At 37.2% G+C, this 25,848-nt stretch overlaps 1 protein-coding gene across 7 annotated transcripts in view; it reads right to left on the bottom strand.

Annotated features, from left to right (window-relative positions):
- Window positions 1-25,848, bottom strand: part of erc1b (ELKS/RAB6-interacting/CAST family member 1b) — a 192,658-nt gene that overhangs the window by 143,473 nt on the left and 23,337 nt on the right. For 4 of the 7 annotated variants that reach the window (XM_081363058.1, XM_081363056.1, XM_081363055.1 and 1 more), the window contains exons 3-8: window positions 20,634-21,050; window positions 17,722-17,796; window positions 16,266-16,421; window positions 15,628-15,720; window positions 13,511-13,678; window positions 11,397-11,564 (exon numbers count right to left, since the gene is read on the bottom strand). In XM_081363058.1, coding sequence (XP_081219184.1) covers window positions 11,397-11,564; window positions 13,511-13,678; window positions 15,628-15,720; window positions 16,266-16,421; window positions 17,722-17,796; window positions 20,634-21,050 — 1,077 coding nt within the window. The remainder of the gene's footprint in view (window positions 1-11,396; window positions 11,565-13,510; window positions 13,679-15,627; window positions 15,721-16,265; window positions 16,422-17,721; window positions 17,797-20,633; window positions 21,051-25,848) is intronic. The other 3 variants (XM_081363061.1, XM_081363059.1, XM_081363060.1) reach the window with 1 other exon arrangement.

The raw sequence follows: 25,848 nt of genomic DNA, 5'->3' as shown, positions 1-25,848 counted from the left end.
CCTGCTAACTAAAACTGAGAGAAAAACGCTCTGTGTGTACTGTATATGGACACACACACACACTCTCACACGCTTCTCTGCCTCGTTTCTGGTTTCATCTGAGAGTGTGTGAGCGGATAAGAGACAAGACAAAAAGAGCAGCCTCCCGTCACAGAGATCCAAACGCATGGAGACTTAAAGGGATTTGTGTGTGTGTGTGTGTGTGTGTGTGTGTGTGTGTGTGTGTGTGTGTGTGTGTGTGTGTGTGTGTGTGTGTGTGAGAGAGAGAGAGAGCGAGAGTGAGGGGGGGTTGTCTGAATTATTAAAGAGTGTTTTGTTTCACTTAGCGATCCGCTGCTTGTCAGTGTGGTGTGAGCTCTGGAAACAGACAGAGAGGCACACGACACACAACAAGACAACATGCGCGGGCACACACACGCACAGAGTGAAAAGATTTGAGTGTTTACAGCGGGTTGCATCAGAATTGTATGCAGTGTGCAAGCCGAACAAAACAACATGTCAAACTCACAGAGCGGAGCGACGGGAGGGGAGATCTTTTCTGAGGACTTTCAGCAGATGGGGACTAAGAAATGACTATGTATAAGAAAAAAAGTGTTTGCAATTTGTTTCTTGCGCTTGATATACTTCTGATGTCGAATATTTCTGCATAATGAGCACTGAACTCTATACACAATGGACGATAACTATAACGATAAAGATATCGTTCTAAATATAAAAGAATAGCAGAGTCCATACCACAACTAGAACGATATAGTTGGAATCACTTTCATAATGACTTTTCCACAAGAACTTTGATCCTGCACCTCTGTCTGGACGGCTCCTTTCAGGCTGGTCAGTAAACGGCCACTGTTATGATTGGCTGACGTCATTGCATATCAACTCCCACTTGCTATTGCACACGAGTAAGTGTTTTGAAAACATTATCCATATAAAACCGTTATGAATTATTATGAAATAATTTCCTTGCAGTTTGTGATGCAGCTGCTGTCGGATCCAATACAGTGGATAATCCAATACTATGGTGCTATGCTGTATAACTATTCGTCGATGTCTTGATCTGGAGGCGGTCATATGCAAATGTATTTGCCTGGGTGAGGTCATAGATCCCGCAAAATATCAAAATGAGCCGTTTTATGGAGCTTGATTGAATAAATGCTTTGTTTATAATGAGGACGTTTTAATCTATGAAACTTGCAGGACGCTTTAATGGTACAAAGATCTCTGAAAAAAATCATGATTTCTCATATCATGACCCCTTTTAATAGCAATTTGAAAAAAAAATGTTTTGTTTCAAAGCAAATCCAACACCACTTTTTTTTGTGTGTGTGTGTGTACCTGACCCTTTTCAACATTTCCTAGATATCTCGTACCACTCTGCGATCTCTTCTTGCTCAAATCATTAAATAATATAACTCAAAAAAATAATAATAAGTAGCCAATTTGCATTGGGGTCTTGATCCACCTGTCAGGATGTATTTTGCAACAAAACACGTGAATGTCATTTATGAAAGGTTTGTTGAAACGGAATGGGTGGCGTCGAACACACACGCTGTTCAGTAATGCAAATGTGTGTCAGGAGTTTGGCACCTGAGTGGGTGAGACCTGACAGGTAAGTGGCATGACGCCAGTCTTTGTGTCTGCAAACTCCCACACAGAAATAGATTTCCCTTAATTTTTCAAAATCGTCAAAATTCATATTCCAGCTTTGATCACCATATGTTAGTAACTAGTTGCCGTGCCAGGTCTGTGCCGACTAGTTATGGATCACATGACTTCAGTTGCACTGGTTTGATACAAAGTGACAGCAGGAGTAAAATTCCAGTGTGTAACTGCGCCTCATTAGCTTTATATAGTAAATTGCAACGGACACATATATTTGGAATAATGCAAAAGTTCAAAGTGGTCAAAGATTTACTGGTTGCAGTTGAAGCTCTTTAATGGGCATGGATTTAGAGACGTACAGTAATTTATGAGAGTTTTACCGTTGGAAGTTTCAAAATGCTTCCCTTTATAGAAGCAATTCTGCTACAAATTTTAAAGCTAAAACCAAAATTAAAAAAAAAGTCAGTTATTATTTACAATAACTATGATGTTTATAGCAATTACTGTTACCTGATTTATTTATTTTTTTACTAAACATGAACAATGCCATTCAAAAGTTTCTGGACAGTAAGATTTGACTGAAGATTGATTGAAGGAATCCTGAAAAAATGTCTCACTGTTTGCACAAAAATATTGAAGAAGAAGAATGTTAATGTTTTACTGTGTTTTTCATCAAATAAATATAGCATTGGTGAGCATGAGAGACTTCTTTCAAAACATAAAAAAAATAAAAATACAGACCCCAAACATTTGAAATCTTTATTTGTATTTTTGTAAAATATTAATTTAATTTAAATGTAAAATTAAATTACACATATTATAAAAATGCAAATAATAAGGGGCCTGCTATTGCAATAAAAAAAATATAAGATCAAATTTCAAAGTACAGTATAACCATTAAAATTGTATTTAATTTAAAACTTTGTTTTATTTGCATTTTTATAATGTGTAAAACAAACATGTTATTAAAAGCACTTTGAAACTGAAAAGTCTGAGAAACAGGGTGAGCAAAAGGAGAAGCGAGGAGGAGGAGGAGGAGGAGGAGGAGGAGGAGGAAGTGTCGATTAATTACAAACTTCTGTAGAACTTCTTTTCCCCAATTAAGTCGAAAGCAGAGAGGATCTTTCTCTCGCTCTCTATCAGACTGTTAGGGGCTTAAGACTCTCACCCTTTTGATGTGGGTTTTATCATTATTTTAACACAAGGCACTTATTAGCATGTGCCCTCTTAAAGCTCCATTCTCTCTGTCTGTGTGTCTCTCTCTCTCTCTCTCTCTCTCTCTCTCTCTCTCTCTCTCTCTCTCTCTCTCTCTCTCTCTCTCTCTCTCTCTCTCTCTCTCTCTCTCTCTCTCTCTCTCTCTCTCTCTCTCTCTCTCTCTCTCTCTCTCTCTCTCTCTCTCTCTCTCTCTCTCTCTCTCTCTCTCTCTCTCTCTCTCTCTCTCTCTCTCTCTCTCTCTCTCTCTCTCTCTCTCTCCTTCTCTCTCTCTCTCTCTCTCTCTCTCTCTCTCTCTCTCTCTCTCTCTCTCTCTCTCTCTCTCTCTCTCTCTCTCTCTCTCTCTCTCTCTCTCTCTCTCTCTCTCTCTCTCTCTCTCTCTCTCTCTCTCTCTCTCTCTCTCTCTCTCTCTCTCTCTCTCTCTCTCTCTCTCTCTCTCTCTCTCTCTCTCTCTCTCTCTCTCTCTCTCTCTCTCTCTCTCTCTCTCTCTCTCCTGAAGGATGGTAACAAACAATGTAAGAGGCTCTTTCTCAGCAAGATCACAACTCAGTCCCGACACGCTCTGTTTCCTTGTGGTGCTAAGCCTGTTAGCCTTCTTCAACCCCTTTAGCCGTCGAAAAGAAGGGGGAAAAAAAGCACACAAACGTTCTGAACCAGCCTTTAAAAGTGTAGCAAATTGGAAGTTCTTCATCCACAGGGGCGTTTCAGGGGTTAGTGAATGTTCAGGGTTTACACCAAACCCTTTGAGAATGTGCATTGGGACATCCTTCGATGAAATACTGCAATATGATACACTCGATAATACATGTTGAAAAGTTACTTGTGCGGTGAGTCATTGTTAATGAAGTAAAACTCTCAATTTCAGTGGAGCGGAAACAAAAGATGTCCCACTATACTTATAGTCTCTGCCAATTGATTTTTTTTTTCTTTTTTTAATGGATTTTTAAATAAAACAACAATGCTGACCCTTTTGGCTTGCAAAAGTTTGGGGTAGAAAGATTTTTTAAATGATTCTGAAAGACGTCTCAGTAACACTTTACTTAAAGCCTTTATGTATAATGCATCATAGAGGTATTCATAATGCACATTATATATTACACAGAATAATTAATGCATTAAAAATACTGTAATAATGCATTATATATAAAGGCTTAAAGTAAATAACAAAGGCTGGATTTATTTGATTTAAAAAAAATTCTACATCAAAAACTGTAATATTGAGAAATATTAAAAACTTTTTTTTCTATATAGTTTTCAGCCATTACCTCCAGTCTTCAGTGTCACATGATACTTCAGAAATCATTTTAATATGCTGATTTGGTTGAATGCTGAAAACAGTCACTTTGATCAATGTAATGCATTCTTACTGAATAAAGTATTAATTTATTTAAAAAAGGAAATTAATACTTTTGAGCCCAAACCTTTGAACTGTAGTGTGGTCCAATGCACACAGTACTTTGATGACAGTTTTATGTCGTCAAGGTGTCAAGTGTGTTCAAATGCTAGCAGGCTGAATGCTTCTTCTAAGAGAAATACAGTTGTTGGATCTGCTGAAGTTTGTGAGGTTCATGACATGTTTCATGTTTCTTAATAAAAGTGTTTTGCAAGAACCTCGATGTCCTGGATTGTGTTTCAAAGGTTGCCAACAAATTCCTTGAGCAACGCTGAATATTGGGTGTTTATTACATCCGAATGGAGCGAAACTCTGACCACAAAGTCAACTAACAGGTTTAGTTTCTATGGTATCGTCTGCAGACCAGGATTTATGTGCAATTATTTCATTTTGTTTCAAAATAAGATGTGATATGCCGATAGTCTAAAGCCTATTTTTGTGTTAATTGCAATCCTAAATGGATTTAATAATGATAAAAATCTCCAGACATGGAAACTTTACGGTAAAAAAAAAACATCCCAGAAGCCCACCCTAGCGCTACCCATGTTCATCCACAAGACAAAGTGTCTCTGACGACCCTCTCATGCCAAAGAGAGCTGCTCTCCATCAAGACGCTCGACTCGAGTTTACATACTTGAGCGAGTTCTGCTGAACTGTGTCTTGTATTCCTCCCTCCTTGCATTAACAAATGTTATTTTCTGCAGCCTGTCCTGCCGTGAACTTGCGAAAGAATTCCCATCCAAACCGCTGTTTTCAATATTTAGTTCGACCGCTTCCACTGCGGATCTGTCTGCCACCTTATCTGACAGTTGCAAATTAAATTATCGTTATTTTCCAGGCTGTTAAAGGGTAAGTGTTCGGTTAAACACAAAACACTGAATATAAACAAAGAGAGAAAAGAGCGGCCCAAAACTCTCGGCAGCCGCTGGAAGAGGTGTTTTGCTCCGTTCAGCATGCACTCGCTCACATCCGCGCAGGCAAACCGTGCCACTGAGAAGGCAGAGAGCGCCGCACATGAACCGGAGCCGCTGGGAAAACAATTACAAAGCCAAACAGCTCCGAGAGGGAGCAAAAATGATGTTCAGACATTAAAGGAGAGTGCGAGAAAAAAGAAACGAGCCCAGGCTCGGCCTCCTCTGAGAACGAATGCATACATCACAGGACATTGTGTATCTATTCATTTACTCACTTATATACACAGACACACACAGTCTAGGAAAGCTCATTTTCGTATCCACAAATGTAACAGCGCTATGTGTTGTTTGAATAAAACTAAACTGTGTGGCTTTTTTAGGGGACATATTCGACACTTTTTAGCATTTTATTTTTCCCTAAAGCCTGCTTGTAATGATAGCAAAGGTTTTTAACATCAAACCCGGCAATGATTTCATTTTTTTTCCATTATATTTTCCATTCTCACTAACCTTTCATACATGCAACAGCTGCTTTTGCTACTTAATCTCGCAGAATTCATGCAAATGAACTCTGCTGTGATAGGCTAACACTTGCCTAGACAGTGCACACATCATTCATCAGGGCGGGTAATGTAATTCTTATGTAAATGTAGACTGTAGGTCTAAATGTAGGTCTTATATTAATGAGCTGATGGTTGTGATGGCAAAATCATGATTAGTTCTGTATCACCTGTTTTTAACTACAAACCTGAGGAACTGAGGAAGTTTAGACAACATTATAAATGTAAACTATGCAATTACAGTGCTATGCATAAGTTTAGACACCCATGCTAAAGTTGACTAAAAAGAGGAATAAAAAATCATCTTCTGGAAATTGAACTTAATGCTTTAATAAAAAAAAAATAGGAAAAATCCAACCTTTAAGGACACCAATTTTCTTTGTGAATGAATAATGTATCGTAAATAAATAAATGTTCTTCCTTAAAATACAGGGTGCATAAGTCTGGACACCCCTATGTTAAATTCCCATAGAGGCAGGCAGATTTTTATTTTTAAAGGCCAGTTACTTCATGGATCCAGGATACTATGCATCCTGATAAAGTTCCCTTGGCCTCTGGAATTAAAATAGCCCCACATCATCACAGAGCCTTCACCATACCTAGAGATTGGCCACAGCCTCAGGACAGCAACGCCAGCTCAAGCAGACCACACCACATTATCAACAAGCAGAAAGAAAAATATATTGAATACTGGAAAGAAACGACCAAAACACAAAGTAAAGTACAATGTTATCTGACCCTAAAAAGAGAATTCACACTGGCAAATTACCTGAGTACAATAAAATGCCCTAAACTAAGAAAAATTTTGACAATGTACAGACTGAGTGAACACAGCCTGGCCATAGAGAAGGGTCGCCACAGACAGAGCTGGCTCCCACAAGAGGAGAGACTCTGCTCCCAGTGTGACAGGGGACAGCTAGAGACAGAGCTGCACTTTCTAACCTCATGCCCCAAATATAATACACTAAGACAAAAACACTTTGCAAACATTTCCCAAATATACCCTGAATTCGAATCCATATCAGACACATTGTATATTTATTTTAATAATTGTATTATTATTATTTTATTTTATTTTTTTTTGTTACGGATTTCTTTTATTTATTTATTTATTTATTTATTTATTTTTCTGTATAAATGTATTCATGCATTTGTTTACTGATTAATTTTATTGATTATTTGTTCATTGCCTATGGAATGGCCAATGCTTTGGCAATACTGTACAAGTCATGCCAATAAAGCTAATTTGAATTTGAAAAAAATTTGATTGGCATGGAGTACTTTCCATAAGATCATCTCTCAATGCAAATCAAACCAGCTATTAGGCTAACTGAAATAAAACCATGCCAATCTCTAGGTATGGTGAAGGCTCTGTGATGATGTGGGGCTATTTTAATTCCAGAGGCCAAGGGAACTTTATCAGGATGCATAGTATCCTGGATCCATGAAGTAACTGGCCTTTAAAAATAAAAATCTGCCTGCCTCTATGGGAATTTAACATAGGGGTGTCCAAACTTATGCACCCTGTATTTTAAGGAAGAACATTTATTTATTTACGATACATTATTCATTCACAAAGAAAATTGGTGTCCTTAAAGCCTGGATTTTTCCTACTTTTTTTAATTAAGGCATTAAGTTCAATTTCCAAAAGATGATTTTTTTATTCCTCTTTTTAGTCAACTTTAGCATGGGTGTCTAAACTTATGCATAGCACTGTATTTTGTCCATGACATGTCACATAGACTGCAAATAAAAGATGAAAGACGTGTTGCCCTCCACTGTAAAAAAAAAAAAATAAATAAAGGCCAGCTATCAATCATGTTACACCCCATTTTTATAGCATCAAATGACTTACTAAAACCAAACTTATTGGAAAAACAAAAACTTGAACATAAGTCAACATGATGAGAACTACCTAAAATGAGAGAAAAATCTTCAGAAAAAAATTATTTGACGTGTAATCACATCACATCCCAGGCTTATCAGCCAGCCACCAGGGGGCCGATCAAAATATTTTGGCCTTACTTTTCAGGATGTGTGCGGCACGCTTTAAAAGGACAGTAGGTTTCTAAAAATGTGAAATGATACGTATGTGCAAGTTTTTCCTAGCTGGATGTAATCCTGCTTCCTCTGTACGGTCTGTCGTTTTCTCGTGTTTGACCTGTGCGTTGAATGGTGTCCTGTTGAGCAGCCCCATGCATACCTTCATAGCACTGTCTCAATGTGTTATGGCCATTAGGAACAGCTCTGGGGCAATACAGAACGGATCAGGCACTATAATGGAAACTAAATGTTTCTCTTTCTGTGGCTTGGGAGAGCACTTGGCTTAAAAAAAAAAGAAGTTCATTGTGCCCCCGATGACTCTGAGAGGCTTTCAGACTCAAACTGTGAAGAGAAGCAAAGCGGTTGAGGCGAAGAGAGAACGAAAACAGCCAAAACAGAGACAAAAACTATTACGAGAAAGATCAGGAAATTATAAGAAAGTGCCCGATCTTTATATTTGAGACACTCTCAAATAAAACCCGGGCTTTCTCCCAAAACAGCAAGTACGCAAGCATGACTTTATGACTATAACATGTTTATAAGTGATTTAAAAAGAGCTCTCTTATTTTAACCAACATTTTCTTTAGCCTTAAAACGCATTTACCCTTTTAACATCTAGTGACCTGGAATGTCATTCACTACCACTCCTCATTAATTCTTTAAAAGTTAGACATCAACGTTCTTAGTATTCCTCAATCAATTCTTTATAAACAATATAACAAGAAAAAAATAATAATGCCTGTTTTCTCATAATTTTTTTGTAAAAATGTTATTGTGTCGCTAATGACCCAAGGTGTGTAACAGTGTAAGCACATTTTTTCTGCACAACAATAATCTTTAATGACTGAATAAGTGCACGTCACAGAGCTACCCTCATTTCTTTGTGACCCCTTGTTAGCCCTTTCACAAAACACATGAACACATACTTGGTTTTTAAAAGACTCTTTATTTACCTTGGTGTACCAGCGACAGGAGAGATGGATTAACCACACAAATATACCTACAACTATACTGTTGTGTCTCAGACTGGCCACCTGAGCACTAACCCAGAGGACATTTAAAGTTTGCTACAGACTGTTGATTGTCACCTGGATCAGCATACATGGTGGTGGCCATCTTGATTTGGGTAAAAGACTGGAATGGACTTTTCTCATACTTTTTATACCTGTGCTGTGTTGCATCATGGGGAGTGGGAGATACCAAGTATGGTGGGAAAGGAGGGGGGATTGTTTGATGTTAATGTGTACTTCCTCTAATTATTGCTGAAGTTTACTTATTGAAGTTTGTACTGTTATTTAAATGTGTGTGGTGAAGGAAATGGAGTTACTTGATCACATAATACTTTTACTGGATATTTATTACATGTTCATGGTCTTTATTACTTCCCCATGTGATTATTGCTGAGAAATGGTTGTACCCAGGTGTATAAATTCTCACATAATGAAGTGATCAAGGGGGGCTAAGACTGGTGGTAGTGAATGCTGTATCAGCTGAGTACTCTGATTGAAGTATTAGACCTGATGCAAGGTTATTGTTTTTTTTTTTGTATATTGAATTTTTTTTTTTTGTTTGTTTTTTTAAATTTTCATGCTTTGGCACCTGTGAGCACCTTGCACTTTACTGGCTTGGGAGAACGTAAATAAATATAAAAATGGCATTTAACGTCCTCGATGTGTTATTTTGAAGAACTCTGGATGTCTCTGTGACAGTGCAATTCACCTTTTATTCCACAAGGTGGCAATGTCTGATACACTGATGAAGTGACGTTTCACTCATAGTTACCGCAGACAGAAAACAAAAGAATAGGAAGCATCATCGGCAAAACTTGAAATGGCTCAGCGATTTACTGCAGAGCAAGTACTGAACGCAATCAAATCTTAGTTTCACTGTCACTTGATGGTGGATCTACAGAAGAAGCTGTTAGTGATCAAAATATTGATTTTGAAGATGTTGAAAATGATAGTTTTGAGATTATGTTTGAGATCACGAACAGATGCTGAATGTACTGGGAAATTAGCTCTGATGATGACAGTGATGATTATATAAAACATCTGCTTAAACTGAACCCTTCCAAGCTCCGAAAGGTAACAAAATATGCTTTATTTTATTCTTCTGTAACTGTTACTCTAATATCAGGACAGGTAGAGATCCATCCGTGTTAGATATGAAGAGTTCAGATGCAAAAGCCTCTAAGTGCCATCTGAAATTTTCTTCTAGAATGATAATTTTTATAAAGCTTGTATATTTAAGTTAAGTAATTTCACTTAAATGACAATTAATAGGTAATTTGCATTGCCATTTAAGTGAAATTATTGAACTTAAATATACAAGCTTGATATAAATGATCACTCTAGAAGAAAATTTCAGATGGCACTTAGAGGCTTTTGCATCTGAACTAAAGACACAAATATGTAATAATGATTGGCGAAATATTCATGCATTTAAAGGGTTAATAAAACCTGGAAGTACACAAAAAACTATTGATGATATTCACAAATTTGGACATTGGATTATGAATATAACAATAATTGAGGAAGAAACTTGGAAAAAAGCAAGCATTTGCCATTAAAGCGATATCCTTAAGTCTGAATTAGAAACGACCAAAAAAATTACAACAACCTTAAAAGGTCGTCCAGGATTGCTATTATCAGTCAAAAGCCACTTCCTGTAAACTATGAGTGCAATTCAAAGGGGTACAGCTATTAGCTATTTAAGCAAACCTACTTCAGTTCTACTTTATAGCAAATGATCCATGTGCTTCTTTGGGAAACTTAATCGTAAAATAACATATGACACAAGTTACAGCGATCTTAGGAGCATGATTTGCAACATTATCCCTGGAATGTCCATTAGAGAGATGCACAACTTCCTGTTTTCCCAATAAAGGTGAGCTCACTGTGGGTTTCGTGCACTCAGACTATCCCTAAGTCAAGATTAATGAGGCAGCGGACGGGGGGCTTGTTTGTACAGCCTATGATCTCAGCGCAGAAGAACTGAAACTGATAGTCGGATGTGACTGCAAGCATTGCCTCATGGGTCACCATGGAAACATCCTCTGACAGACGCAAAGAGCAGGGCACGACAAGCTTGAAACGTGTCAGTGACAGCTTTGACTTGTGTGCCGATTTCTGTCAAAGTTTGTATATTGTGGAACGAAGTTCAAAGCTGCACCCTAAATACTGACGATGAAAAGCGATGTCGGCGGGAACGGCGAAAGCTACGGCTTCCTGTATATCCAACGTGCATTTGAGGTAGAAGCAAACAGCTGTTGCATGGATATGAAAGATGCAGAACAGACATATAAACCCTGGCGCCCGCTGTTAGCCTGAGGTTAACGGCCTGTGTGTGTCATTTCTGAGAACAGGAGACTCCGTCGCCATCACAAACACAACTTTTCCCTACTTTTAGAAATCAGAAATTTACACAAGAGGGATATTTGGTGAGGCTGGTTTCGTGCATTTCGCCAGAACTCATTAAACGTGGCCTAACAGTGCCATCTATGTTCAGGAGGAGGAAATGACATGCGCTTGAAGGGCGCGTCGATGTTTACGAATGCATGCGCTACCGCAATGGTTCTGCTGGGATCCTTGAAAAGGTTTGTGTCGAACACAAAAACACCATCGAACCTCAATTTTAAGTAAAACACTATTTTGATACGGCCACGGCCTATACCTTTTTCTGCAGCACGTTGACCTTGCGTTCCTTGACGTCAAGCATGTCTTTGAGGTCGTGAATTTCTCCGTTGAGCGTTCCCTTCTCTTCGGACATTTCCTGAATCTGCTTGCTCTTTTTATTAAGCGTGGTCTCCTTCTCTTCCAGACGTAGACGTAGAGCATCGACCTGAAATGCACACAGGCACAAAATTCATACAGATGCATGGACTGACTCTTAATGTACATTAAAGTACTATTATTCATGACAATGTGCAGGAACACACTAATACTTGGCCAGTCATGGCACATTAACCATCAGCTAAACTCCATGAATCACATGCTGGCACTGGTAACACTGGATTATGATAAAAGGTGTGATGATAGACTAAGTACAGAATTAAAAGCACACACAAAGAAGGCATTCATGCCCCAGCAACTTCACAACAGCCCAATAACATGTTTGATACAACAGTGCCCCCTGATGGTCAAGAAGGGAAACTGCAGCAAAGTATGTTTTTTCCACACAAAAAAGACAAGAAACATTATAAATTTTTTTTTTTAAATAAAGTTTGTTAATTATATGTATTCTCAGCATGTAAAAAATTTGAATTACTTCAAGGGAATTTTAAAAAGCTTTTCTATGTTCAGAATATAATATGCATAAAATGTATTTTATCATTTATATTATTGTATTACAATTATGTGATACATCTATAGTAGAAGTATGGTATTTTTAGTATTGATAGTTAATTAACTGGTGTTTGTTGATTATACACGTTTCATGCCTTGCAAACATTTTATTTATTTATTTGTGTGATGTACACATTGTTGTGGAAAGTTACTTTTAAAAGTAATGTGTTACAATATTGTGTTACTCTCTAAAAAAAAGTAACCAATTACTTTTTATGGAAAGCAATGCGTGACGTTGCTTTTGTGTTACATTTTCTCATCTGGGCTGGGCTTGTTTGTTTTTTTAGTAACAAAAAAAGTTATATTTTTTGGCAAGTGTAAAGATCCTTTTCCACCAAAAGTGAAATGAATAAACCTCAGGCTGAAGGGTATGTAAATTCACGCCTGTACAGTAGAGGGCGCAGCTCAAACAAACCTCTGTGCTGTGCTGCCATTCTGGATTGCAGGAGACTCTTACTTTAGCAGTAAAAACATAAAAATTAAGCACAAATATGATGTTTAAATCTAAAGGCATTTTTGCTTATTAGTACAATTAAACTGGATCACCAAAAGTCAGCAGCAAAGCCATTGGTTAATAAAGTGAGATATGCGTGTAATTTTCTGATTTTGCATTTCACTTTTTCTATTCATTTTGAATAATACTGAATATTTGTGAAAGTGAGATGAATAAATGTATGCTCACATTTAGTCTAGAACTACAATAACCATGTTTACACGAACAACGCCTCTGCACTTACTCCTGATTTCTCTCAACATGGAAACTTGCGTTACTTATTTGAAAAACGCACGATATTTTGTTGTAAATTTAAAAGTAATACATTACTAGTTACTGGGGAAAAAAGTAATCTGATTACATAATTTGTGTTACTTGTAATGTGTTACTCCAACACTGGATGTACAGAACATTGTTGCTGAATGACTTATGCTGATTTAAAAGGTTCTTCCATTTCTTCCCTCTCTTTTTGTACAAGTATTAAAAATAATTTTTATTTAGATCGATCTGCTTATGAATCATTCAGCCCACTTTGTGATCACGTTTGACCAATTCATTGCAACTCAGTCAGAAATCGAACATAATAGTAGCAAAAGAAAAGTTGATATTCACTATAGAAATTTCCATTCAAATGTGTACGTAAAAGCATTTAAAATCCCCTGATCCTGATATCCATTACGGTAGTTAGATGTGTGTGTGTGTGTGTGTGTGTGTGTGTGTGTGTGTGTGTATGTGTTTATGTATGTATGTATGTATGTATGTGTGTATGTGTGTATGTGTGTATGTGTATATATATAAACATTCTCAATATGGCATCATTTTCCAAAAAAAACTTTTCTTGAAAGTCAGTTTGGTAGAAAAATAATCTACCGAGAACTTAAAGAAATTCCCATCTTTGTAAATCCTATTTTACTTTTATCCAGCCATGCTATTCAATGCGTAACTCTTACCTCAGTCTGCAGGATGGCAGCACGCTGTTCTTTGGCAGTGAGAGACTCTTTGAGTACATCGATGTGCTGTTTGCTGTCAGAAAACTGATTGGTGAGGGTCTCCAGTTTAGTCTGCAGGCCCAAGAGTTCAGTGTCCTTCCGGGACAGATCCTGCTTCACCTGGTCAATCTGTGCAAGACAAACAGTCAGTCTGAATATGTGGAAAACTCTCCAGAAAGCTCCTTCAAGCCAGACCTAAGACCTCAAAGCCCCTAAAACACCTTCATCGGATGCAAACGCAGCAAAACAGGATGAAACCAGTAGTCTCAGGTCTGATGTGAGAACAAAAGTGGAATTTTGTAATTATACCAAGTGTGAAGCCTCATCTTAGACAAATTAAACTTGCAAACTCCTTGAATTAGACTCCTCAAGCAGGCAGAGCATTACCAGGCTGTTTTAGCACATCGCAATTCCTGTGAAGAGAAGCACTTGATGCATTGAGCTTAAATCATCCACAAAACACTCATGTTCATGCTTGCAAGATACGCAAACATTTGAATTAAGTACAAATTTAAATCCATTTTTACACACAGACAGTAAACAAAGAGTTAAGACACAATAAAACAGACAACAAGTGTTCATCTGCAAAGAAAAAGACAAACATCACAGTCTTGACATTCCCAGCATGCACTGGGGCAGCTATAGCAGGTTAGCATGGCCTAAAGCTGTAACTCTACTGGCTGCCAGTCACCCTAGTGAATAAAGGTGTGCGCAGAGACAGGAGATGGAGAGAGAGACAAGTCAGAGTGATAGAGAGAGACAGACTCAAGCCTCGTGGACATTAGTGCTCTCAGCGCTACTCCAACCAGCGCTACAAACAAGAGGGAGAGGAAAAGAAAGAGAAATGGGTGAAAAGTATCGTGGGAGTCTAGAGTGGCATCCGACCTCTCAGCACAGCGCTGGGCGACTCTGCTTTCCTGATCAGAGAAACCTTGGGACTTTCAAATTTACCCATCGGCCCGAACCACTGCCGCCCACTGATCCTGCTATTATGACCACAGGCGGCCACTGAAAACGAGTCGAGACTCAAAAGCTAATATTTTTGAACAGTTCCCCTCACCGCCCTGGACCTTTTCCATCCTTCGCCCACCCTGATCATAGTGTCAAGCAATGCTACTGTTTGTCTTTGTGTCCAAAAGCACTTTTCCCACGAGTTCTTTAGTCAGTGGAATATCGTGTTCTGTTCGAGTTGAATTTAGAATGGGAAAAAAAAGACTGAGCTGGTTAATCAGTGTAAAAAAGCCTACAGTGATCGACCACTAATCAGAACACTGGGGAGATGGGATGCACTGATTAACTATAAGAAAATGTTTATGGTAAACGAAATAAAGCTGAAATTAAAAAAATATATAAATATTGCATACATTTTTTTTTACCTTTTTCTAAAAACTTAAGAATTTAATTTTAATTTAATTTTATTAGAAATATTACTTTGGCAACTAACTGAAATAAATATATTTAAGTTGAACAAAAGTACTAAAATTACTGATTGAGATATGAGATATTATATATATACACACACACATTTTAATTTACAAAACATGGATTTCTGTTTAGAAAAAAAATTAAATACTGGGCCAGGCCTAATATTATGTTTCTAGTATAAAAAAAAAAAATCCAACACCAATATAGTGAAAAATATATCATGCATCCCAAGAATATGTCTGAAGATTACATTTTTATTTCTATTTTATTATTACTTACACTATCACTATACAACATATGCAGTTTCAACTTCGACCATTGGGGGCGCTTTATTTTTTACACTGGGATTTCTTTTTCTTTTTGCCCATTTACTCCAAGAAGGCAGCATAAATAATGTATGACATTAACTTTTATAAAATTATCCGACACCTCAGGGCTTCCGTCTATCAGAGATAATTCACTGAATCTCTTGCAGAAAAAAAAAAAACGCCCTAAGCTAAACGGCCGGCCGGGCGGGCGGTCAGTCAGTCAGTGGGCTTTTCTGAGGTTAGCGTGAACCAGAACCCTATCTGATGTCTGAGTGGGCGAGACGTTCTCTCTGGTGAGGGAAGCAGAGCTGTGCGAGTTCTAAGCCGGTTCTCTGGATGTCTTACGGCAGAGACTTCTTGCTGCAGCTCAGCCGCCCGCTTTCTCAGCTCCTCGCCCTGCGCTTCGCTCTGCGCCAGCTCGTCCTTCAGTTGCTCTACCTGTCAGGAGAGGGCGCTGTTACTGCAACAACCACCAATCACCATCCACCAGCTCGCATGCACGCCCTGCGGCCAATCAAACACCACCCACGATTCCGTCAGCGTTACTAAACCCATCAGCATTCACCGCACAGGCCATGCGGTTATGATTTAGCTGCAATTAAATGTCATTCAAAAGGATATGTAAAGGATATGTCTCATATGTATGTGAAAGGTAAACAGTTTCCTTAGGAAAAATATTATACATACAATTAATAATATAATTTAACATTGTATTAGCTCAATATAAAAGTTAGTTATGATAATAACATAATAATACGATGAAGAAGTTATCAAGACAACTTTGACCAGATAAAATGAAAATGTGGACAATTGTATGCTTATTTAGCAAGTTGCGATGCACACCATATTATATTACAGCGTCACAAGACGCCTGATAAAATTCAACATCAACCTAAATCTGCGATCAAATAACACACGACCTGCACAGGTTAAAAAAGCACCGTAACAAAACAGTTGTAATGCCCATGAGCCACAGGTTCTACCTTGTTCTTCATGAACTTGGAGTGACTGCGGTAGACCTCCATCTGTTTCATCTCCTCCTCTCTCTCCCCTGTGCTGAGAGCACCGTTTGACTTGAGCATCTGTATCTCGTCCTCCAGATCCCTCAGACTGCGCTCCAGAGAACTGATCTTAGAGTCCTGCAGAGATCAGAGAGATGTTTGAGGACGAGGTGCTACACTTTCAGTGTTCAGTGAAATGCTTCTACAGAAGTGTTTAAAACTTGAAATCTAATACACCATTTAAGAAACTAGCATTACCAAACTAAATTACAACAATAAAGATCATTTTCAAACAGGTTTTCCAAACACTTCCTCATAAACCTAAAAATTACTTTAAAAATTACATTTAACAGTGTTATTAAATAATAAGTGTTTTTAAAGATTTCAATTTGGTGTTATATGTAAAAATATGGGAAATGAACATTCAAAATTGTATTTTGGTTGAAAATTAAAAAAAAAAAAAAAAACAGCTGATTAATGATATGGTATAGATATACTGTGCATCTCTACAAATCTCTACTTTAAAACGTGTTAAAATATAATTTTATAGGGAAAAATGTGTCTACTTATAAACCGGACAAATCCAGTAAGGGTCATGGGTCGTGATTGGCTACAGTAAACCACAATATAGTGAAATAATATGACAATTTCAAATAACTTCAGAAATCATTCTAATGTGCTGATTTGCTGCTCAAGAAACATTTCTTATTATTATCAATGTGGAAAACAGCTGTGCTGCTTAATATTTTTGTGGAAACTGTTATACATTTTTTTTTTTTCAGGATTAATAGAAAGCTCAAAAGAACAGCAATTATTTAAAACAGATATCTTTTATAACATTATAAAATGTCTTAACTGTCACTTTTGATACATTTTATGTGCCCTTGTTGAATCTAAATAAACCCCAAATTATTGAAAAGTAGTGTAAAATTACTGACACAACACAACAGTTTCAGGAATATGAGTAGGTTTTAGGTAAGTATTAAAGTCGACATGAAATCAAAATTGACCCTATTTACTTTGTTAGCGCATATTACTAGTCTTGTGGTGAACAATTAATCCGTGCAAGTTAATACACAGAAAAAAAATTGTTTGCCGTGGCAATCTTTAATCAAAGTCTGAAGAGTTTTGGTCTGGAATGGCGTTCCTTTTCTGATGACGTCAGTTTGACGGCTTGGGTTGAAAACGCTTAACCTCTCCCCTCAAACCGTTAGTCTGCTATGAGCGAGAGATGGAGAGGAGCGCTAAAGTAAAAGCCTGCAATATTCCGTTACCCTTGGAAATACGTCACAACACTAGAGAAAAGTCATTTGCAACTTCCAGTTCACAGAGACTTTAATGAGTAGGTACTCATATTAATACTATTATTATCTGTTTTAGAAATAACACTAAAGTTTGGGATTTACTCACAACACACACATCACATACACACACTTGCCTTCATCTCAATGACAGTCTGCAGGGCCTTGGTTTTGGCAGACTCTGGAGCTCCCTCATACCGTCTATGGAGATCCTGAGAAGAAAACATGAGACGAGGATCATGAGGTGAAACCACAGGATAATAACGGCCTCCTCTACCGCCATCCATCAGTTGATGAGGATCCATACCACCCCACATTATGTCCAGCAAAAAAATGATAATAAAACAACCCCGACTTCTGATTTTAGACAGCCAAATTACAAACTCAGCACACTGATGTCGCTCTCACTCAATTCTGAGGCAGGAGAGACACTGGTTTGAGTGTTTTTGCATGACTGAGTCCTTTATGAAAAAGATAATGTACCGAGCAACCAACAAATAGAGTGAATGCAACGTCCTCTAAACACAAAGAGCCTGCAGCCTCCGGACAATCAAAGACCTCAAAATAATCATTCAAACACAAAATATGGACACCAAAGCCTTCAGATATGAATGCACATGAAGAGAGAGAGAGACGGACATGTAGAAAGCTTATGGAAAGCAGAGCAACGCTTCAGGGAATTTAATTGTTGAGAGCTGCTGTTGCACAACACTCATATCTGACAACATTACTATCTATTAAAGGATGTTTTGACTGCTGCTAAAAATTAAATAAATCATTAACAAATTATCTAATTTGGGTTTGAATTTTAATTATATTAAAATATATTTGAAGAGAAAATAATTGAAAGTGTGATTTAGTTTTACATGATCCTTTTTCACCGTCTCTCTGAATTAAAGAGGCTGTTTTTGCCACTGTACCTTTAAGAGTTCTGCATGTAAATAAGCTCTTGCTGAAGGAAGCTTTAATGCATCAACCTCTTTTAAAATGCCTCTATTATTTTCCGAATACTATACCTTTCATGCAGTGTGTAGCTGTTTGTGAATGTAAAAATCTCCAAAGTTTCAAAGATCAAAGTGTTCAAAAGGCTTCTAGAACTTTCTTCATGTGACACATCAACATTTGATGTGCATCACGTGGCGTCAGGAAGAGGAGCAGGTGCGCCGAACAGACATACCGAACGCAGACTCTTTTCATGAGTAATCCGCTTCATCCCAGGTTTGTCTGCAGCAACCCGGAGTTACTGTAGCAATATAGTTGTGCGTGAATATAAAAAGCAGTAAAGGCTTTAATGAGATTCTGGAGTCTGGGGGATATTCGTCAAATTAGATGTCATTATACAGTTCTGACCGACTGTCTGCAGGGGTTTGAATCCAACCAAAATCAGTCCTAAAATTTAAAAACCTCAAGTCACACAAAATGAACAACAAATAAAGTTTTGTCAGTAATTCAGTCTCACTTCCTGTTACACACCTACGTAACAATATTGCATAATGCCAGCCTGTGGTCTTCATTGGCTGCCCGCGAAGTAACAACGTCTATTTATTTGATGTCTTTTTTGATGTTTTTTGATGTTAATTTAGAAGAGTTTCTGTTATTTGGGGTTTTTTGGGGGGTTACATCATGGTCACGAGTGGACCATGAGCTTAGTTTGAGAACAGATCTATGCTAAATGCCCTATATCGCCTTACTCATTCAGCACTTGCTATGCTAATCAAAGCATTGTGTAACCAATTAGCATGATTGAGCCGTTTACTGAAATATACGTTTCAACTATTAGAAATATTAAAGTTGAGAACTTGAGATTACATGATCATTTTAAGTTAAATGTATGAGTTGGCTTACTCAAATATTTCAAGTTAAGAGCAATTAATATACGAATCTGGCAGTTTTGCTTAAACTGAATTTCTTAACTTAAAAATGTTGGTGTAACTGACTACCTCAAAGTTTTTGAGTTCTGCTAACTTATTCAGGTTTACAGTGTGATAATCTTGTCAAGGTTTTCTTTTCGCAATTTTCGTGAGGTACCTTTGTGCGCAAACGCTCACTATAATAAAGTCACTGCCGCTTTTGGACAAAGCCATAGTAAGAGTTGATTGTGCCATTTCATTAACTGGCCACTAGATGTCACTATTGCCAAAGTTCTGCTAATGGCCGTCTCAGAAGATGCCTGACAGAAATACAGAGTGAGAACGTCAGACTGAACTACTTTCAAAACTACCTAAACCCCTATAAAAGTCTCCTAACAGCATTGAATCTCATTCTGAGATGAAAAGATGAAATGATGCATACAGGAATAAAACGGTTGTCCAATTCATCAAGCACATGAACTCACATCCTTGTCAGTCCAACTTAATAGCAACTCGCAACCTTTATGGTATGGTTGTATTTCTGTCAACAAAACATGAATGTCTCTTATTTTACTCATAAATCAAAAACCACTGAGCTAAAAGCCCATTGGAAATTCCCATGGGAACCCTTGACTCAAAAGCTAATTCTCTTTCAAGTTAAGGATTATAAACTGAACAGCTCTATTATGCAACAGATCGGACTTGAGAAATTTGTTGAACTTGAATAAACATCAATCAGATCCTTCCACAAGATGAACTACTGAACTAAATGCGATGAATGCGTCTTCCACCGCATTAACAGTTTCTGCACTCGGCAACATCTGTGTCTCCTTTCATCAATGTTCTTGTCAGTCTCACCCGTTTCTATAGCAACATATGTTCAATGCCTTCAATTTGTAACAGGTTTCCCTCTCTCACTCCCTCTCGGTGAGCTTGCTCGTCCGGGCACAGTTTAAAATGACTAATCTAGAGCCCTTGATTCATCATCACCATAATGGGGAGTGCAAGCAAAAACATTGACCAAGCATCTTTCCCAGAGCAGATGTTTAATGTGTGCATTTACTGTTATTCAATCCACATGTTCCGAAGGTACTAGGTGAAATAGGTCATGCAGTTTTGTAAATACTGATGATTTAAGGTTGCATTACTTTAATCACTACAATGATTAAAGGTTGCATTAGTGCTGTGCTCTCTCTCACCTCCCTCAGCAAGGCCGTGTCCTTCTCCCTCTGCTCCAGAAGGCTTTCCAGGTGATGGATATGCATCTCGGCATCGGCCAGCCTCCGCGTGCGCTCGTGGTCCTCCTCGCTGGCCTTGGCTGACAGCCCTTTGCTCTGCAGCATCTCCAGGAGCTTCTTGATGGACTCGTCTCGGGCGCAGAGCGTCTGCTTCTGCGTGTCGATGCGCAGCTCCATCTCCTCCAGAGTCTTCCTCAGGAGGAAGAGTTCCTTGGCCTGCCGCTCGTGCTCGCCGTGCAGCCGCTGGAAGTTCTCCTCGGTCAGCTCAGCGCTCAGGGGCTCGCCGGGACCGACGCTGGAGTCCTGCTGGAACAGCTGGTTCAGATCCCTCTGGATACGCAGCTCATCCTGGAGGGCCTGGATGGTCATCTGGAAATGCTGCAGAGTAAACAAATGAAGATGAGATAAAGTTTGTGTAAATAGCATAGTAGAAATACTACAATTCGGGCTATATTTGGTATATGTGATATAATCTAAAACACACACACACACGTCTGGTTTACTATCTTTGTGGGGACTCTCCATAGACTTAATGGTTTTTATACTGTACAAACTGTATATTCTATCTCCTTACACTAACCCTTCCCATCACAGAAAACTTTCTGCATTTTTACATTTACATTTTACATGACACGAGTCCCCATGAGTCTGTGTGCATTCAGGTTTAAGTCCCCACCGCGATAGAAAAACAGGTACACACACACATTTTAATACAATATATTAAGCCTGTCAATTTAATTAATAAAAACTTCATTTTAAGGTGCCCTTGTTACAGTGTATTTATACAAATAAAAAACTTGAGTAATAGTAATTAACAACATGTACTTACTATGTAATTAGGGTTTGGTTTAGGGTTGGTTGTTTGTAAATATGCATAATTTACTGTTATGGCTCTAGTAAGTAAATGTGTAACAGGGACAATGTAAAATAATAATTACCAAAACTTAAAAAACAAATAAATACATAAACAAATAAAAATAAAAAGCAGATCAAAATAAAAAAGCATATAAATAAAATATAAATAGTGAAGAAATAAATAGAAACAAAAATAAAGTGATTAATCAAAATAAAGCAAATAAAAATGCATAAACCTAAATAATTATGTATGACATTTAAAAAAATAAAATATAAATAAATAAATAAAAACAAATATAAATAAGAACAAACAGAAATAAAACAAATAATAACCAAATAGAAACAAACAAATAATTGATCAAAATAAATAATATAAATATTTACAACATTTAAAAATAAACAAATATAAAACAAAAATAAATAAATAGAAACAAAAAAATCAATTAATCAAAATATGTAATTTTATAGTTTTATTAAAAACTAATAAAAACCTAAATAAATATGAATGAAAAATCTGAAATATGAAAAATAAATAAAAACAAATTTAAATAAAAAACAAAATAAATAAATATAAAAATAAATAAAAAATAAATAAGTAAACAAACAACAAACACTGCTACAAGCAACTCGCCTTGCCTTTATTTAGTCAACCATGACATGGCAGGCTAATGATACTCATTTTAATAATTCTCTTTAACCTTGTCTGACTCCTCCAGAGATTTCTCAAAACACTATATCAGCTGTAAGGATCTACTCGGGACACTGAATCTCTGGGGGCTGGAGTGATTTTCGGGCTCTAAAGGCAGATGGTTATTACTTCCACCTGGAGCAGCTCTCTAGAGACCCGGAGTAAATACAGGCCACTCTGAACCACAGGTCCCAAAGGACAGGGGCACATGCTATCCGTCTAACTCAGAGAGGACCAAATAAGCAGTTTACAAGAGCTACGCAGGAACAAGGAGAAGGTAACTGAAGGCGTTTGGGAACTGGGAAGGCCAGAGGGCATGAATTTAAGAATAAATCACTATGGTTACTGCGCCCTTTTCCCTAACACTGTAGGAAAACGTTACAGCCCAGAATAGGCAGTATGATAACAAGACAGAGGGTGGTTTGATTTAGGCAGAATAATACTATTCATATTTTGTACATGTTTTTGTCTGAATAGAGCAACAGGTGCACCTCCATGAACTTGTGATGTGAGAGAGAAGATGTGCTGTTAATTTCCTTTTAAGCACGATAAACCAATTTACATACAAGCTTCAAGAAAACACCTGCTTTTGGCACACGCATTCATACAACACACACACACACACTCATTCTTGTACATCTATCTTTATGAGGACATTCATTGACACAATGCAATCTCTAGACTCTTACCCTAACTTTACCCATCACAACTAAGTGCCTAACCCGAACCCTGACCCTAAACCTACCCTTAACCTAATTATAACCTTATCCCTAAAACCAAGTCTTGACCCTCAAACAGGCCTTTAAAGGGCTCTCAGAAAGTGAGGACCGGACAAAATGTCCTCCCTTTACTCTCTTTATCCTCACTCCAATGGTCTAAAACTCAAACTGGTCCTCACAAAGATAGTTGTACAAGTACACACACACACACACACACACACACACACACACACACACACACAATAAAGCATAGTCTAATGAAAAAAAGTGAATCATTGTCATCAGTAAGAAACTTTGAATTAAACACACACATACAGGAGGAGACACTGATGGCTGTATTACTCTGTAAATATTGACTTTATATTCTCAACAGTTTCTGATGGCACCACAGAGACAGGACTCTACATTATTCATTAGTCTCCTCTGGCTGCTGTTATCTCTGTTGTGTGTGTGTGCATTCAGAAAAGAAAGAGTGAGAGAAAAAGACAGAAGGGAGAGAGTTAGGGACAAAGAAAAATGCATAACGTACATGTATATGGACACAGTATTGACTGCTTTTTTAACTGTCACATTTTTTAATTTTAACATTTAAATTTAAATGAATAAATAATAATATTTATAAATAGTTAAATAGTATTTGTAATTAAATAATCAGCAAATAAATATGTAAATGTAAAAAATAAAGGTAAAATAAATAAAGGTAAACATAAAAATACATTTAAATGAGTAAATAATATTTATAATATAAATAATTAAATGTTTGTAATAAAATAATTTGCAAATAAATATGCACAAATGAATGTAAAAAAGTAAACAAAAATAAATAAATAAATAAATAAATAAATGTAAAAATATAAATAAAATAAATAAATAAATACATTTAAACAAAATAATGATAATAATAATAATAATAATAATAAATAGATAAATAGATAATTTCCCCTGACCTGTTTACAACTACAGGCTTTGAATTGAAAACTGAGGTAGCAAACAGGATGCAGAATTGTAAATCAAATTGCATTTTCCAAAAGTTTCATTAAAATAGAAAGAAAAGGGCAATGACCCCTGTTAATGCTATTAACAGTTATTAGTAATTGACTGTAATCCGTATTCATTAATAATGTATTTAATATTGTGCCTAAAGTATTATTAGACGGCTGACAATAGTCAAGATATTGCACATTTCTCTTTTTGTATTATATCTACTATAATTGTTGTCATAATGTCATAATGGCAGTACAGATATTATTTTTATTTTAGTTTATATTTGTAGGATTATGACTCTACACTATTAAGGAATTTGCATTCAGCTTAAGTATTAACAGTCAAATGATTTGTCTTTGTACATGTTTGTCCCTCAAAATATTCTGTTTTGTCATAGGTTTTTCTTTTATTATGTTCTGTTCATTGTTGTTGTTCTGTGAAAAAGCAAAAACATTCAAATAAATGTGTAAAAAAAACAGAATGAAATTCATATAATAAGCAGACCTGTTTAAATCTGTTATTTTGACTTTTTGAAAGACTTAATAATATGAAACATCTTTCAGAATGAGACCAGATTCATGCAGTGCTTGTGAAATCACTTCTAAAGAGCAAGACTCGGCACACAAAAAAAATCAATATGAAGTATCAGCCAGCCTTTAACTCAAAACGAAGAGAGATAAAACCTTTGACAGGACAAAGCAGGGATCTAACATCTTAAATCTTCAGTTTGATCCTTTACTTTATTTTAACATAAAAGTGCTGTGTGCGCTAAAGAAACCTAAAAGGCTGAGCAGGGTCAGGCACTGAGGTACAAGCTCTCAGAGGCATGATGGGACAACGATCAGGCACATGGTCGAGACAGAGGTGATAAGAGGCAGATATTCAGTGACAGACATGAGAACAAACTGCAAACAAGCCTCCATATGTAGTGAACAACCTAAACAATGTTACAGGAACCGCTGTAATATAATGAAGTCATCATCAGGGCCTGAATGCTTTGCACATGTCTGATATGATGATATCACATTAAAATGGCAAAACCTAGGACTCGCAGAGGTAAGTCTGAACGCCTCCAACAGGCGCAGATCCCGATCAGACACAAATATCAGATCGATAGCAATATCAACAAGCCATTTGTCAGAGTACGCAGTGGTTTGGATTTCTCTCACACACATTGATAGCATCTTGTGCAATTGACGTCTTTTCTTTCCACTCCATATCAAGCCATATGACACATCCTTCCTGGTGGAAAGGTTTGTCCTATGTCTTGTTCTGTCTCTTATCTCCACTCCTACACTTTCAAGCAAATCTTTCCACCCTAAAGGCACTGGGATTGACATTTCCTGCAGATATTAAATTCAGAGGCGCCCTGCTTTACCACATCCACCCTGAAACACACCGGCCCACCGCTGGAGATGCATGGATCCCTTCTTGTTCCAGGTGATGAAACTTTATTTCAGAGATGCTCTGTATCAATGTTGATTTTCAGAGTGAAACCATCACCAGACTACAACAGAATCGGGCGTTAAAAATTAAAAACAATCCATGGCCATTGACTGAAACATCTAGAGCATGTGCAGTTTGTGCACTAACCACTAAGCCACAGCTGTAACTTATCTAAACTACTCTTGACTAGGTTAGTACAGTATGCATTAGATTAAAGATAGATTAATGTCGATTGTCAATAGTGTCCTGAAGCATAAATCCCTTTCAAAGCAAGCAGATGTCCGTTGCTCAATACAGCGAATTCACATAATCAACAGAACCTGATGCAAAGGGAAAAATCCTTGCCCTCACACAAAAATCCAGATCACATGCATTCCTACTGACTAGACTTCACACGAAAATTTGCCAAACAATGGTAAATGTGATCACACCATAATGGGAACAAAATATTTTCGTATTCAATACAAGATACTCATCATCACAT

Source organism: Scardinius erythrophthalmus (genome assembly GCF_964197995.2).
Source record: "Scardinius erythrophthalmus genome assembly, chromosome: 4".
In the NCBI taxonomy this organism is placed as follows: domain Eukaryota; kingdom Metazoa; phylum Chordata; class Actinopteri; order Cypriniformes; family Leuciscidae; genus Scardinius; species Scardinius erythrophthalmus.
Note: the sequence above shows the minus strand (reverse complement) of the source record. Positions and strands in the feature narration are given on the sequence as shown.